General features: G+C 40.9%; 1 protein-coding gene across 4 annotated transcripts in view; it reads left to right on the plus strand.

Annotated features, from left to right (window-relative positions):
• UGGT1 (UDP-glucose glycoprotein glucosyltransferase 1) overlaps positions 1–13991 on the plus strand; it is a 109330-nt gene that overhangs the window by 12159 nt on the left and 83180 nt on the right. For all 4 annotated transcript variants that reach the window (XM_064382869.1, XM_064382870.1, XM_064382872.1 and 1 more), the window contains exons 4-6: positions 4661–4791; positions 9666–9778; positions 12978–13152. In XM_064382869.1, coding sequence (XP_064238939.1) covers positions 4661–4791; positions 9666–9778; positions 12978–13152 — 419 coding nt within the window. The remainder of the gene's footprint in view (positions 1–4660; positions 4792–9665; positions 9779–12977; positions 13153–13991) is intronic.

Raw genomic sequence — 13991 nt, forward strand, 5'->3', positions numbered from 1 at the left:
AGGCATGAGCCACTGGTGTCCGGCCAAATTTTTATATTTTTAGTAGAGATGGGGTTTTACCATGTTGGCCAGGTTGGTCTTGAACTTTTGACCTCAAGTGATCCACCCACCTCAGCCTCCCAAAGTGCTGGGATTACAGGCATGAGTCACTGTCCCTGGTCAGATATAGGTTCTTATAGAAGAGGAAATGTTTCAAAATTGTGTGACTGCTATTGATGTTAATGAGTTGATTTTTTTTTTTCTTCTTTTAAAATTATTTCCTTTTTTTTTCTTTTTTAATACAAGAGAGTCTTGCTGTGTTGCCCAGGCTGGTCTCGATCTTCTGGGCTCAAGTGATGCTCCCACCTTGGCCTCCTAAAGTGCTGGGATTATAGGCATGAACCACTGCACCTTGCCTGGATTGATTTTTTTTAATTTTTATTAAAATAATACATATTTTTGGCTCACGCCTGTAATCCCAGAACTTTGGGAGGCCAAGGCGGGTGGATCACGAGGTCAAGAGATTGAGACCATCCTGGTCAACATGGTGAAACCCCGTCTCTACTAAAAATACAAAAAATTAGCTGGGCATGGTGGTGCATGCCTGTAATCCTAGCTACTCAGGAGGCTGAGGCAGGAGAATTGCCCGAACCCAGGAGGCGGAGGTTGCGGTGAGCCGAGATTGCGCCATTGCACTCCAGACTGGGTAACAAGAGCAAAACTCCATCTCAAAAAAAAAAAAAAAAAAAAACAAAAAACATATTTTTAAAGTTGGCTGAATCTTTTTGTTTTGTTTTATTTTATTTCACTTTTTTCACTCTGTAATATAGCCAAAGATTGTTTTTATTTTTTTTATTTTATTTATACTTATTTTTTATTTGGGCTAATTAAAAACATATTTTTATTTGTAGAGACAGGGTCTGTACGAAAAGAGGGTCTCTACAAAAAAGCTCAAGTGATCCTCTTGCCTTGGCCTTCCGAAGTGCTGGGGTCATAGGTGTGAATGACTGCACCCGGCTAGATTTTATTTTTTATTTTATGTATTTTTTCGACACAGAGTCTCACTCTGTCACCTAGGCTGGAGTGCAGTGGTGCTATCTCAGCTCACTGCAACCTCTGCCTCCTGGGCTCAAGTGATTCTCCTGCCTCAGTCTCCCAAGTAGCTGGGATTACAGGTGCCCACCATCGCACCTGGCTACTTTTTGTAGTTTTAGTAGAGATGCGGTTTTACCATCTTGGCCACACTGGTCTCAAACTCCTGACCTCAGGTGATCCGGCTGCCTTGGCCTCCCAAAGTGCTAGGATTACTGAGCCCAGCCTAGTTTTGGTTTTAGAGACAAGCGTCTTGCTCTGGAGGCTGGAGTGCAGTGGTATGATCATAGCTCAGTATAATCTTGAACTCCTGAGTTGAAGCAGTCTTTCTGCTTCATCTTCCTCAGTAACTGGTATCATGGGTGCGTGTAACCAGGCATGGCTAATTTTTTTTTTTTTTTTTTTTTTTTTGAGACAGAGTCTTGCTCTATCGCCAGGCTGGAGTGCAGTGGCGCAATCTCGGCTCACTGCAACCTCCGCCTCCTAGGTTCAAGCGATTCTTCCGCCTCAGCCTCTCGAATAGCTGGGACCACAGGCAGGTGCCACCATGCCCAGCTATTTTTTGTATTTTTAGTAGAGATGGGGTTTCACCATGTTGGCCAGGATGGTCTCGATCTCTTGACCTCATGATCCGCCCGCCTCGGCCTCCCAAAGTGCTGGGATTACAGACATGAGCCACCGCGCCAGGCCACTGATTTTTAAATTTTGTAAAGATGGGTCTTGCTGTGTTGCATAGGCTGGTCTCAGACTCCTGCCCCACCTCCTGCCTTGGCCTACCAAAGTGATGGGATTGCAGGTATGGGCCACCATGCCAGCCTGAATCTTTTTTTTTTTTTTTTTGAGATGGAGTTTCGCTCTTGTTACCCAGGCTGGAGTGCAATGGCGCGATCTTGGCTCACGGCAACCTCTGCCTCCTGGGTTCGGGCAATTCTCCTGCCTCAGCCTCCTGAGTAGCTGGGACTACAGGCACGTGCCACCATGCCCAGCTAATTTTTTGTATTTTTAGTAGAGACAGGGTTTCACCATGTTGACCAGGATGGTCTCGATCTCTTGACCTCGTGATCCACCCGTCTCGGCCTCCCAAAGTGCTGGGATTACAGACGTGAGCCACCGCGCCCGGCCCTTTTTTTTTTTTTTTACAATGTATATATGTAAAGATTTTAAACAAGCATCTGTAAGTTTTATTAATTTAAAGGCAACTATAATTAAATTATCAAAAATTCTTTTATTTTTAAGATTTTATGGAACAGATTTATCTAAGTGGGTTTATAATCAAATTTGAACTTTGACATTTAAAATGAAATTTCTTCGGTATAAATGATAATACATATTCATTAAAGTTATAGGAGTATAAATTCCATGAACAACATGAAAGTATGTTAAACATTTTGTTTGAAATATTAATATTCCTACCACCCAAAGATTGACACCACTAACGTTCTGGCCTCATTTTGAGATTTTTTTAAATCTAGTTTTTACATAGAAGATGCTATAGAATCTTTTATAGTATAAAAGTATAGAACCTTTTATAGTGTACCTCATAAAATATTTATATTTTATTTTTTAGATGAAAAATTTTAATTAATTAATTAATTGATTTTTTGAGATGGAGTCTCCTCTGTTGCTCAAGCTAGAGTGCAGTGGTGTGATCTCAGCTCACTGTAACCTCTGCCTCCTGGGTTTAAGTGATTTTCCTGCCTCAGCTGGGATTACAGGTGCATGCCACCTTGCCTGTCTAATTTTTGTATTTTTGGTAGAGATGAGGTTTCACCATATTGTCCAGGTTGGTCTCGAACTCCTGACCTCAGGTGATCCGCCCGCCTTGGCCTCCCAAAGTGCTAGGATTATAGGTGTGAGCCACCGTGCCCAGCCTATTTTTATTTTATTTTACTTTGTAAAATTATTTATTTATTTTTTTGAGACAGAGTTTTGCTCTTCTTGCCCAGGCTGGAGTGCAATGGCACTATCTCAGCCCACTGCAACCTCTCTGCCTCCTGGGTTCAAGTTATTCTCCTGCCTCAGCCTGCCAAGTAGCTGGGATTACAGGCATGCACCACCATGCCCGGCTAATTTTGTATTTTTAGTAGAGACAGGGTTTCTCCATGTTGGTTAGGCTGGTCTTGAACTCCCGACCTCAGGTAATCTACCTGCCTTGGCCTTCCAAAGTGTTGGGATTACAGGCGTGAACCACTGTGCCAGCCTATTGTTATTTTTTTAAAAGAAGACTCACTATTTTAACAAGGCTGATCTCTTGAGCTCCTGGGCTCTGGAAATCCTCCTGCCTCAGCCTCCTAAAGTGTTGGGATTACAAGCATGAATCACTGTGCTTGTCTTTTAAAATGGAAAATTTATGTTTTTTGCATGGATAATATGTGATTCCGAAGTCAAAGCTATATGAAAGGTTATACACAGAAAAATCTTGTTTCCTTCTTGACCGTGTTTCTTCTGTGTTTTTCCTGCTTTTTATGACATTTTAAATTAGTTTATATAGCCTTCAGTGTTTTTTTTTTTTTTTGAGACGGAGTTTCGCTCTTGTTACCCAGGCTGGAGTGCAATGGCGCAATCTCGGCTCACCGCAACCTCTTCCTCCTGGGTTCAGGCAATTCTCCTGCCTCAGCCTCCTGAGTAGCTGGGATTACAGGCATGCACCACCATGCCCAGCTAATTTTTTGTATTTTTAGTAGAGACGGGGTTTCACCATGTTGACCAGGATGGTCTCGATCTCTTGACCTCGTGATCCACTTGCCTCAGCCTCCCAAAGTGCTGGGATTACAGGCGTGAGCCACCGCGCCCGGCGCCTTCAGTGTTTTTAATGGCAAATATATACATATATGCTCTTATTTCTCATTCTTTCTCCTGGTTAAAAAAAATAATTTATACATTGTTTTGTGCCTTTGCTTTTCATTTATGCTGGAGATTTTTTCACATTAGTACATGGATTTTTTTTTTTTTCTTCAAAATAGTTTGGTCCAACTTTTTGTTTAAATGCTTCTTTTCAAACTTTACAATTTCATCAGTATTCTTTAATAGTTCATCATCACACTACTCAGTTTTGTTTAGTTTTTGGAGTAGATACCGTGTGCTAGGCATCAGGGATATAAGGATAAATAGCTCATAATCTCTGCCTCTGGGGACCAAAAATCTAGTTGGGGTATAGACAGACAGTCAATAAATAATTTAGTAAATGATATGATAAGTGCAAGAGGTAAACAGAGAAATGTTCTGGGATCAATGAAGAGATTTAACTGGTCCATTGAAGCATGGGGTAGGGATTGTGGAGACTTCTTGGAGTAGGTGATTTTACAGCTACATTTTTTCTGAAGAAGTACATACCAGTTAAGTCATCCAGGTAAGTGGGAAAATAGTGGTCCAGGGGCGGGAATAGTTGGGAAGAAGAGAATAAGAGAGGAAGAGCCCAGCTGCATTGTGTCCTTCAGGGAATTTTAAGCATTTGTTGATAGTTCAAGACAATATACTTGTAAAACTTCCATCACATACCTTTGTAACACAGCTTTATGCTTCATGAACTATCTTTTTTAGATATCTCTAGTCACATGCAATTACTTTGGTTAATGTTTTTCCTTGACAGGTACTGATTATTCCTATTATCATGCAATATTGGAAGCTGCATTTCGGTTTCTGTCACCTCTCCAGCAGAATTTGTTGAAATTTTGCCTGTCTCTTCGTTCCTACTCAGCTACGATCCAAGCCTTCCAGCAGGTGGGTCCAGTGCTCTTAAAGAACAGCATTTTAGAGCGTATGTTGTGATGAATGGATAGATTGCAGTTGTCCTAGAATTGAATTACAGAGCCATAGCTTTTTTTGCCTGAAAATTTCTAGGATTTCTTTTATTTTATTTTTTTTAAATAATGAGCAAAATCAATGTTAAGTCTTCAAACCACAGATTAAAAAATATATAAAAAAAGGAATATCTATCTAGAAAAGAGATGGCAAGACTTTATGCAACACAGCCTGGGAGATGTAATCTTGTTAAACTAGTGAGCCAGCATTTAGTCACAGCCTGCTGTAGGTCTAAAAGCAGGCAAGAAATTTTTTTTTTTTGAGATGGAGTTTCGCTCTTATTGCCCAGGCTGGAGTTCAATGGCGTAGTCTCGGCTCACTGCAACCTCCGCCTCCCAGGTTCAAGTGATTCTTCTGCCTCAGTCTCCTGAGTACCTGGGATTGCAGGCATGTGCCACCACGCCCAGATAATTTTTTATTTTTAGTAGAGATGGAGTTTTTCCATGTTGGTCAGGCTGGTCTCAAACTCCCAACCTCAGGTGATCCACCTGCCTTGGCCTCTTAATGTGCTGGGGTTACAGGCATGAGCCACTCCCGACCTCAGGTGATCCACCTACTTTGGCCTCTCAAAATACTGAGGTTACAGGTGTAGCCACTGTGCCTGGCCCATTTTAACAATTTTTAAGTGTATGGTTTACAGGTATTATGTGCATTCATATTGTTGTGCAATCATCACCACCCTCCATCTTTAGAACTTTTTTCATCTTAGAAAACTGAAACTCTGTCCCATAATATTATAACTCCTTATTTCCCCTCTCATCCCCAACTATTCCCCAGCCCCTGGCAACCACCATTCTACTTTGTAAATCTGTGAGTTTAGGCACCATTCTTGGTACCTCATAAGTGGAATCTTAATGTTTTTCTTCGTGTTTGGCTTATTTCACATAGTGTAATGTTTTCAAGACTAATCCATGTATGGTGCATGTCAAAATTTCACTCCTTTTAATGGCTGAGTAATATTTCATTGTATGTATATACCATGTTTTGTTTATTCGTCCCCTAAGAGACGTTTGGGTTGTTTCCACCTTTTGGCTGTTGTGAATAATGCTGCAGTGAAATATTGGGGTGCAAGTATCTGGCTGAGTCTCTGCTTTCAGTTTGTTTGGGTATGCACATAGAAGTGTAATTCTTGGATCGCATGGTAATTCTGTTTAAACATTTTGAGGAGCCAACAAAATTTTTTAATAGTTGCTGTACCATTTCCATTCCTACCAGTAAAGTGTGATGGTTCTTACTGCTCCACATCCTTTCCAGCACTTGTTACTTTCTGATTTGTAAAAAGAGGCCTTCCTAATGGGTAGGAGCTGATATTTCATTGTGGCTTTGATTTGCGTTTTCCTAATGACTAACGATGTGGAGTGTCTTTTCATATGCTTAGTGGCCATCTGTATGTCTTCTTTGGAGAAATGTCTATTCAAGCTTTTTACCCATTTTTGAATTGGGTTGTTTGTTTTTTTGTTTTGAGTTACAGTTTTTCATATATTCTGGATACTCCTTATCAGATATGTGATTTGTAAATATTTGTTCTCATTCCTTGAGTTGCCTCTTTACTTTGATAGTGTCCATCAGTACACTAAAGTATGAAATTTTTAAGTCAATTTTCCTGTTTTTCCTTGTGTTGCTTGTATTTTTGGTGTGATAGCTAAGAAAGTGTCCACTGTTGTGATGATTCCCTGTATGATTTTTTTTTTTTGAGACAGAGTCGCCCTCTGTCGCCCAGGCTGGAGTGCAATGGCGCCATTTCACCACCTGGGTTCAAGCAATTCTCCTGCCTGTAGCTGTGATTACAGGCACAGGCCACCATGCTCAGCTAATTTTTGTATTTTTAGAAGAACTGGGGTTTCACTTTATTGGCCAGGCTGGTCTTGAGCTCCCGACCTCAAGACCTCCCTTGTGATCCGCCTGCCTCAGCCTCCCAGAGTACTGGGATTAAAGGCGTGAGCCATTGCGCCCAGCCTCCCCATATGATTTTTATTCTTTATTTAAGCCAAAAGGCTGAGAAGTGATTTCCCTATGTTTTCTACGAGTTTTATAGTTTTAATTTTAGCTTTTAAGTTTTGGACTTGAATCCATTTTGAATTAATTTTTGTATATGGTATAAGGTAATGGTCTTTGTTAGTCCATTCTTGGCTTATTGTAAAGAAACACCTGGGCCGGCACAGTAGCTCACACCTGTAATCCCAGCACTTTGGGAGGCCGAGGCAGGCAAATCAGCTGAGGTCAGGAGTTTGAGACCAGCCTAACCAACGTGGAGAAACCCTGTCTCTGCTAAAAATGCAAAATTAGCCAGGCATGGTGGCACATACCTGTAATCCCAGCTAGTTAGGAGGCTGAGGCAGAATTGCTTGAACCTGGGAGGCAGAGGTTGCAGTGAGCTGAGATCACGCCCTTGCATTCTAGCCTCGGCAACAAAAGTGAAACTCCATGTCAAAAAAAACACAGAAAAGTTAAAGAAAAAAAGGAACACATGAAGCTAGACAGTTTATAATGAAAAGGGATTGGGCTCATGATTCTTGGCTTCTGGTGAGGCCCCAGGAAGCTTATGATCATGGTGGAAGGTGAAAGGGGAGCAGGCATTTCAGTGGGGAGTGCCACACACTTCTAACCAGTAGATGTCGCTGGGTGTGATGGCTCATGCTTGTAATCCCAGCACTTTGGGAGGATGAGGTGGGTGGATCACCTGAAGTTGGGAGTTCGAGACCAGCCTGACCAACTGGAGAAACCTCGTCTCTGCTAAAAATATAAAATTAGCTGGGCGTAGTGATGCATGCCTGTAATCCCAGCTACTCTGGAGACTGAGGCAGGAGCATTGCTTGAACCTGGGAGGCAGAGGTTGTAGTGAGCAGAGATCTTGCCATTGCACTCCAGCCTGGGCAACAAGAGCATAACTTCATCTCAAAACAAACAAAAATTAAAAAAACCTAGTTTTTTTTTATTTTTTTTATTCAAGGGAATAAATTTTTTTTTTTTTTTTATTCAAGGGAACTCACTGTCATTAGGACAGCACCAAGCCTTTAGACATCCATCTGTCCCCATGATCCAGTCACCTCCTACTAGGCCCCACCTTCACCATTGAGAATTATAATTCAGCATAAGATTTAGAGGGCACAACATCCACGCTATGTCAGAGTCCACCTTTTTTCTTTTTTAAGAGACAAGGTTTTGTTACATTGCCCAGGCTGGACTTGAACTCCTGGGCTCAAGCGATGCCTCCACCTTAGCCTCCCAAGTAGCAGGGACTGTAAGGACACAACACCACATTTGTTCCAACTTCATTCTTTTGCATGTGGATATCCAGTTTTCCCAGCATCACTTGTTGAAAAGACTGTCCTTTCTCCGTTGAATAATCTTGGCAACCTTGTTGAAAATCATTTGACCACATACGTGAGGGTTTATTTCTAGGCTGTCTATTCTATTCCATTAGGGTGTATGTCTGTGCTTAGCATTACTACACTGTTTGATTGCTTTTGCTTTGTACTAATTTTGGAAATGAGAAAGTGTGAATCCTCAACTGAGTTCTTTTGATGCCACCCTGGTATTCTTTGACTGCATTCTTGCCATCTGGTATATCAAGAAATTTCAGGCTCATTTTGTATCTCTGTCACTAGCTTAGCAATCAGTTATTTGTCTAAGAAGCCACCGCACCCGGCCATATACTTAGGCCTTTTAAATGGACAGAGATAGGAAATAACTTAAGATACTTACATATCTGGTTGGGCCATGTGGCTCATTGCCTGTAATCACAGCCTCCCAAAGTGCTGCGATTACAGACGTGAGCCACGTTGCCCGGCCAGATATGTAAGTATCTGTATGAGGCAGGCAGATCATGAGGTCAGGAGATACAGACCATCCTGACCAATATGGTGAAACCCTGTCTCTTCTAAAAATACAAAAATTAGCTGGGCGTGGTGGCATGTGTCTGTAGTCTCAGCTACTTGGAAGGCTGAAGCAGGAGAATTGCTTGAACCCGGGAGACGGAGGTTACAGTGAGCTGAGATTGTGCCATGGCACTATAACCTGGCAACAGAGCAAGACTGTGTCTCAAAAAAAAAAAAAAGACATGTCTAAGTTGTAATTTATAAAGCTGTATATACATTGTAACTTTGTGAGTTCATACTGATACTGATACTTTTTTTTTGAGATGCAGTCTCCCCAGGCTGGAGGGCAATGGCATGATCTCCACCTCCTGGGTTTAGATGATTTTCCAACCTCAGCTGGGGTAGCCTGCTGCCATACCAGCTAATTTCTGTATTTTTAGTAGATACAGGGTTTCACCATGTTGGCTAGGTTGGTCTCGAACTCCTGACTGCAGGTGATCCACCCACCTCTGCATTCCAAAGTGCTGGGATTACAGGTGTGAGCCATTACTGTTTTTGCATTTATTGATTTTGTTTTTTTGAGACAGGGTCTTGTTTTGTTGCCCAGGATGGAGTGCAGTTCTGTGATTATGGCTCACTGCAGCCTCAACCTTTCAGGCTCAAGCAGTCCTCCTACCTCAGCCTCCTCAGTAGCTGGGACTACAGGTGTATGCCACCCTGCCTAACTAATTTTTTATGTTTTTATTTTTTGTAGAAATGGGGTTTCACTATACTGCCCAGGCTACTCTCTTGGGCTTAAGTGATCCTCCCACTCTGGCCTCCCAAAGTGCTGGGATTACAGGCATAAGCTACCACACTTAGCCACTTTCATTGATGTTGTTTTGTCATATTTTAACCACCTATTTTGATTATACACGTCTTTATTTCATCTTTGATTAGGAAGTTAAAAAGTATGTATTATGTCTTATGTGACAGATAGCAACTGATGAACCTCCGCCAGAAGGATGTAATTCATTTTTTTCAGTGCATGGAAAGAAGACTTGTGAATTTGATTCCCTGGAGACTCTTCTACTGACAGCCTCTGAAAGGTAGATTGTGTGTTCCTTTTCTTTTTCTTTTTTTTTTTGAGACAGAGTCTCGCTCTATTGCCAGGCTGGAGTGCCGTGGCACGATCTCGGCTCACTACAACCTCTGACTCCCTGGTTTAAGCGATTCTTCTGCCTCAGCCTCCCAAATAGATGAGATTACAGGCATGCACCAGTACGCCCAGCTAATTTTTGTATTTTTGGTAGAGACGGGATTTCACCATGTTGGCCAGGCTGGTCTCTATCTCCTGACCTCAAGATCTGCTCACGTCGGCCTCCCAAAGTGCTGGGATTATAGGCGTGAGCCACCACACATGGATTTGTGTTTATTTTCATATGCATTTCCAGTGCTGCTTCTGTATTTAGTCTACCTTCTGATTTTCTCATCTGTTTTGTATTGTTAGGTATGGTGGTTTAGAGTATGGTTTCTGGAACCAGACTGACTAGATTTGAATCTCAGCTCTATCATTTAAAGTAGTTTTGTGAAAGAAATTACTTTCCTAATCTAATTTCAAAATGGAAATAAAGTATTTGGTATTAACTGTTGTTATTTAGTAATGACTGCATCTGAGCAATGACATAGGCTTTGTCATTAGCTTAGTAAGGAACACTATGTGTATTAAAGCCAGTGCCTGAAGTAATGATATTAGTGATAATGATCTCTCAGGATATAATTAGTTTTAGACAAAGGAGGATATTTGAAAGATAATTGCAGGCTTGATTTGGATATTAATTTGGTAACTAGTGTGCCAGCTTTTTGGCCCAATCGTAGGTTTCCTGTGGTAGACAACTCTGCTGTGTATCATTTTGCTGTCTAGCTAGGGCAGCAAGCCCTCTGTACCTCCTCTAATGCTGTTCATAGATAGAACAGTGATCTCTACGTGGGGTTGGCCTGCCCTGTCAGCACTGCTAATGGCAGTTAGTGGTGTAGGTCTTCTTTAGTGACATTGTCTGCCCACCAAATGGCATTTGTGCCTCTCACTCAGAGTGCCAACCAAAAAACATAGTGTGTGTTCCAGCCTTCTCAGGGTCAAGGCATGGACATTCAGAAATAGCTGCATGGTAATACAGTAGTGCTCTCTCTTGGAGGAAACAAAATTGGTGACTTTGTAATTCTTTTAAAAAACTTTAATTTGCTACAACAATAATGCACACCTTTATAAAGAAAAGAACAACAGTGTCTCCTCTGAGAGGTGGTAACTACTTTTAATGATTTGGCATATATACCTTCAGACTTTTTCCTATGGTTTTAAATTTATACATGAAGGTAGTTTTATTTTTATAAAAGGCATCTTTCCATTTAGTATGAGTGGGTGTACCTCATTATTTTTAACACATGCATAACCTATGTAAGACTGTCTCATAATTGGTAATTTACCTCCTACTGATGGATTTTAAGTCGTTTTCTTTTTTTCCCCGTGTTACAATAAGGTTATATTGAGCATCCTTATTCATATCTTTGCTTTCTGCTGAATTATATAGTTTATTATAATAGAGATTGGTAGGTCATAAAGTCTCTGCATTAAGATCTATTAATATCTTGATGCCATCCTTAGATAAATTTTTTGGAGAGAAGTTCTAAAATTTACAAGGAAAACTGAAATACTAAGTTCATCAGGGGCACAAGCCTGTAGTCCCAGCACTTGGGGAGACTGAGACAGGAGGATCGCTTAATCCCAGGAATTCCAGACCAACCTGTGCAACAAAGTGCAACCCCGTTTCTCCAAAAAGTAGCTGGGTGTTGTGGCAGTAGCCGGGCACATGCCTTTGGTCCCAGCTACTCGGGAACCTGCAGTGGGAAGATCACTTTAGCTCAGGAGGTAGAGACTGCAGTAAGCTGTGTTTATGCCATTGCACTCTAGCCTGGGCACCAGAGTGAGACCTTGACTCCAAAACAAATGCAGAAACAAAAACATCCATTAGGAAGATCATAGTAGTAAAAATAGTAGAGGAAATAGACTTAGTAAATTGGTAAGTAATATGCTTGATGTCATTCTCTGCTTTTTGCATTATTTATATTTTTAAATAAAAAGGTAATCATATTTTATTTGTATGGTAGAAAAATATACTTGTCCATCTATGGTGGTTCACACCTATAATTTCAGAACTTTGGGAGGCTGAGGTGGTTGGTTCACTTGAGCCAGGGGTTTGAGACTAGCTTGGGCAACATGACAAAACCCCATGTCTACAAAAGATACAAAATTTAGCTGGGGATGGTGGCGCACACTTGTAGTCCCTCCTTGAGCCCTAGAGGTCGCGGCTGCAGTGAGCTGAGAGATCACACCACTGGACTCCAGTCTAGGTGACAGATTGAGACTTCTCAAAATATAACATGGTATAACATATTACATTGGCCGGGTGCAGTGGCTCATGCTTGTTATCCCAGCACTTTGGTAGGCCAAGGCGGGCGGATCACCTGAGGTCAGGAGTTTGAGACCAACCTGGCCAACATGGTGAAACACCATCTCTACTAAAAATATAAAATTAGCCAGGCATGGTGGTGGGCACCTGTAATCCCAGCTACTCAGGAGGCTGTGGCAGAGAATTGCTTGAACCCAGGAGGTGGAGCCTGCAGTGAGCCGAGGCCACATCATTGCACTCCAGCCTGGGCAACGGGAATGAAACTCTATCTCCCAAAAAAACAAACAAACAAACATAGTACATTATGTCGTACTCAAGTTTTAGTAGTCATTTGAATATGTGTCCTTTTTTTGTCCCTTTTTCTCCCTTTTTAGGATTTGGTAGTTTAGGAATTGGAGTCCAGTGGCATGATCATGGAGCACTGCAGCCTTGTCCTCTTGGGCTCAGGTGATCCTCGCATCTTAGCTTCCTGGGTAGCTGGGGCTACAGGTGCATGCCTCCATACCTAGCTAATTTTTATTATTTATTGTAGAGTCGAGGTTTTGCCATGTTGCCCAGGTTTGTCTTAGTTATGATTACAAGCATCACCCACTGGGCCTGGCCAGTGTTTACACTGTAGAGTTAGTATTTTTTATAATGTACTTTTGTTATTTTTAATCATGAATAAATAAGACTCATTCCTGATAGTAATCTTAGTAAGTGAAAAGTATTTAAGATCATGCTACCCTTCATATTGATGCTTATCATATTTAAATTTTCATAGCAGAACTTTATATTTTGTGACATTTTTAGTGTTTTGCAATTATTTATAAAATTTTAAGTTTTTATTATTTATTTTCAGACCCAAACCTTTATTGTTCAAAGGAGACCACAGATATCCCTCATCTAATCCTGAAAGCCCAGTGGTGATTTTCTATTCTGAGATTGGCTCTGAGGAATTTTCTAATTTTCACCGTCAACTTATATCAAAAAGCAATGCAGGCAAAATCAGTTATGTATTCAGACATTATATATTTGTAAGTATTGACTTATTTTACACCTGTTTTGAATGCAGTTTGCCCAGCATGATCTTAGAACATAAGCTAATAATCTCCCTTTTTATAAAATACTGTAGTTATTTGAACTCCTTGAGAAATCCAGTAGTTTCATTGAGTCTATTTGCAGATATTCTGAAGAAATATAATAAAACATTTATGCTAAAAAAGTGGCTTGATAAAGTTTACATTTTATTTCAGAATGAACCATGTAAATAATCTTTTCTGGCTTTAGTAATGGTCATCATACTATGGAACTGACTGTTGAATTCAGTTTCTTTTTCAACCTTTTTTCTTCTGTTTTCTCTTTGCCACCTTTTTATTTGGCAAAATTGGAAGGATTTTCTAAACAGAGTCTTCATAGGTAGACTTGATGTAATATTAAGCTTTTAAGACTGTGTAATATTTAGTCATTTAAAATATTTAATGTGAAGTTTGTTAGCCCTTAAAGTTTCTATATCATATTAAGTTCAGTACTAAGTTCATGCAAAAAAACAATAAAAATTTTATTTATTTATTTATTTATTTATGAGACGGAGTCTCGCTCTGTCACCCAGGCTGGAGTGTAATGGCTTGATCTTGGCTCACTGCAACCTCCGCCTCCTGGGTTCAAGTGATTCTCCTGTCTCAGCCTCCTGAGTAGCTGGGCTTACAGGCATGTGTCACCATACCCGGCTAATTTTTTGTATTTTTAGTAGAGACAGGGTTTCACCATGTTGGCCAGACTGGTCTTGAACTCCTAACCTCACGTGATCTGCCTACCTCAGCCTCCCAAAGTGCTGAGATTACAGGTGTGAGTCACTGTGCCTGGCCATAACATT

The sequence above is a fragment of the Aotus nancymaae genome, unplaced genomic scaffold, assembly GCF_030222135.1.
Source record: "Aotus nancymaae isolate 86718 unplaced genomic scaffold, 86718_ANA_hifiasm-v0.15.2.pri h1tg000029l, whole genome shotgun sequence".
In the NCBI taxonomy this organism is placed as follows: Eukaryota; Metazoa; Chordata; class Mammalia; order Primates; family Aotidae; genus Aotus; species Aotus nancymaae.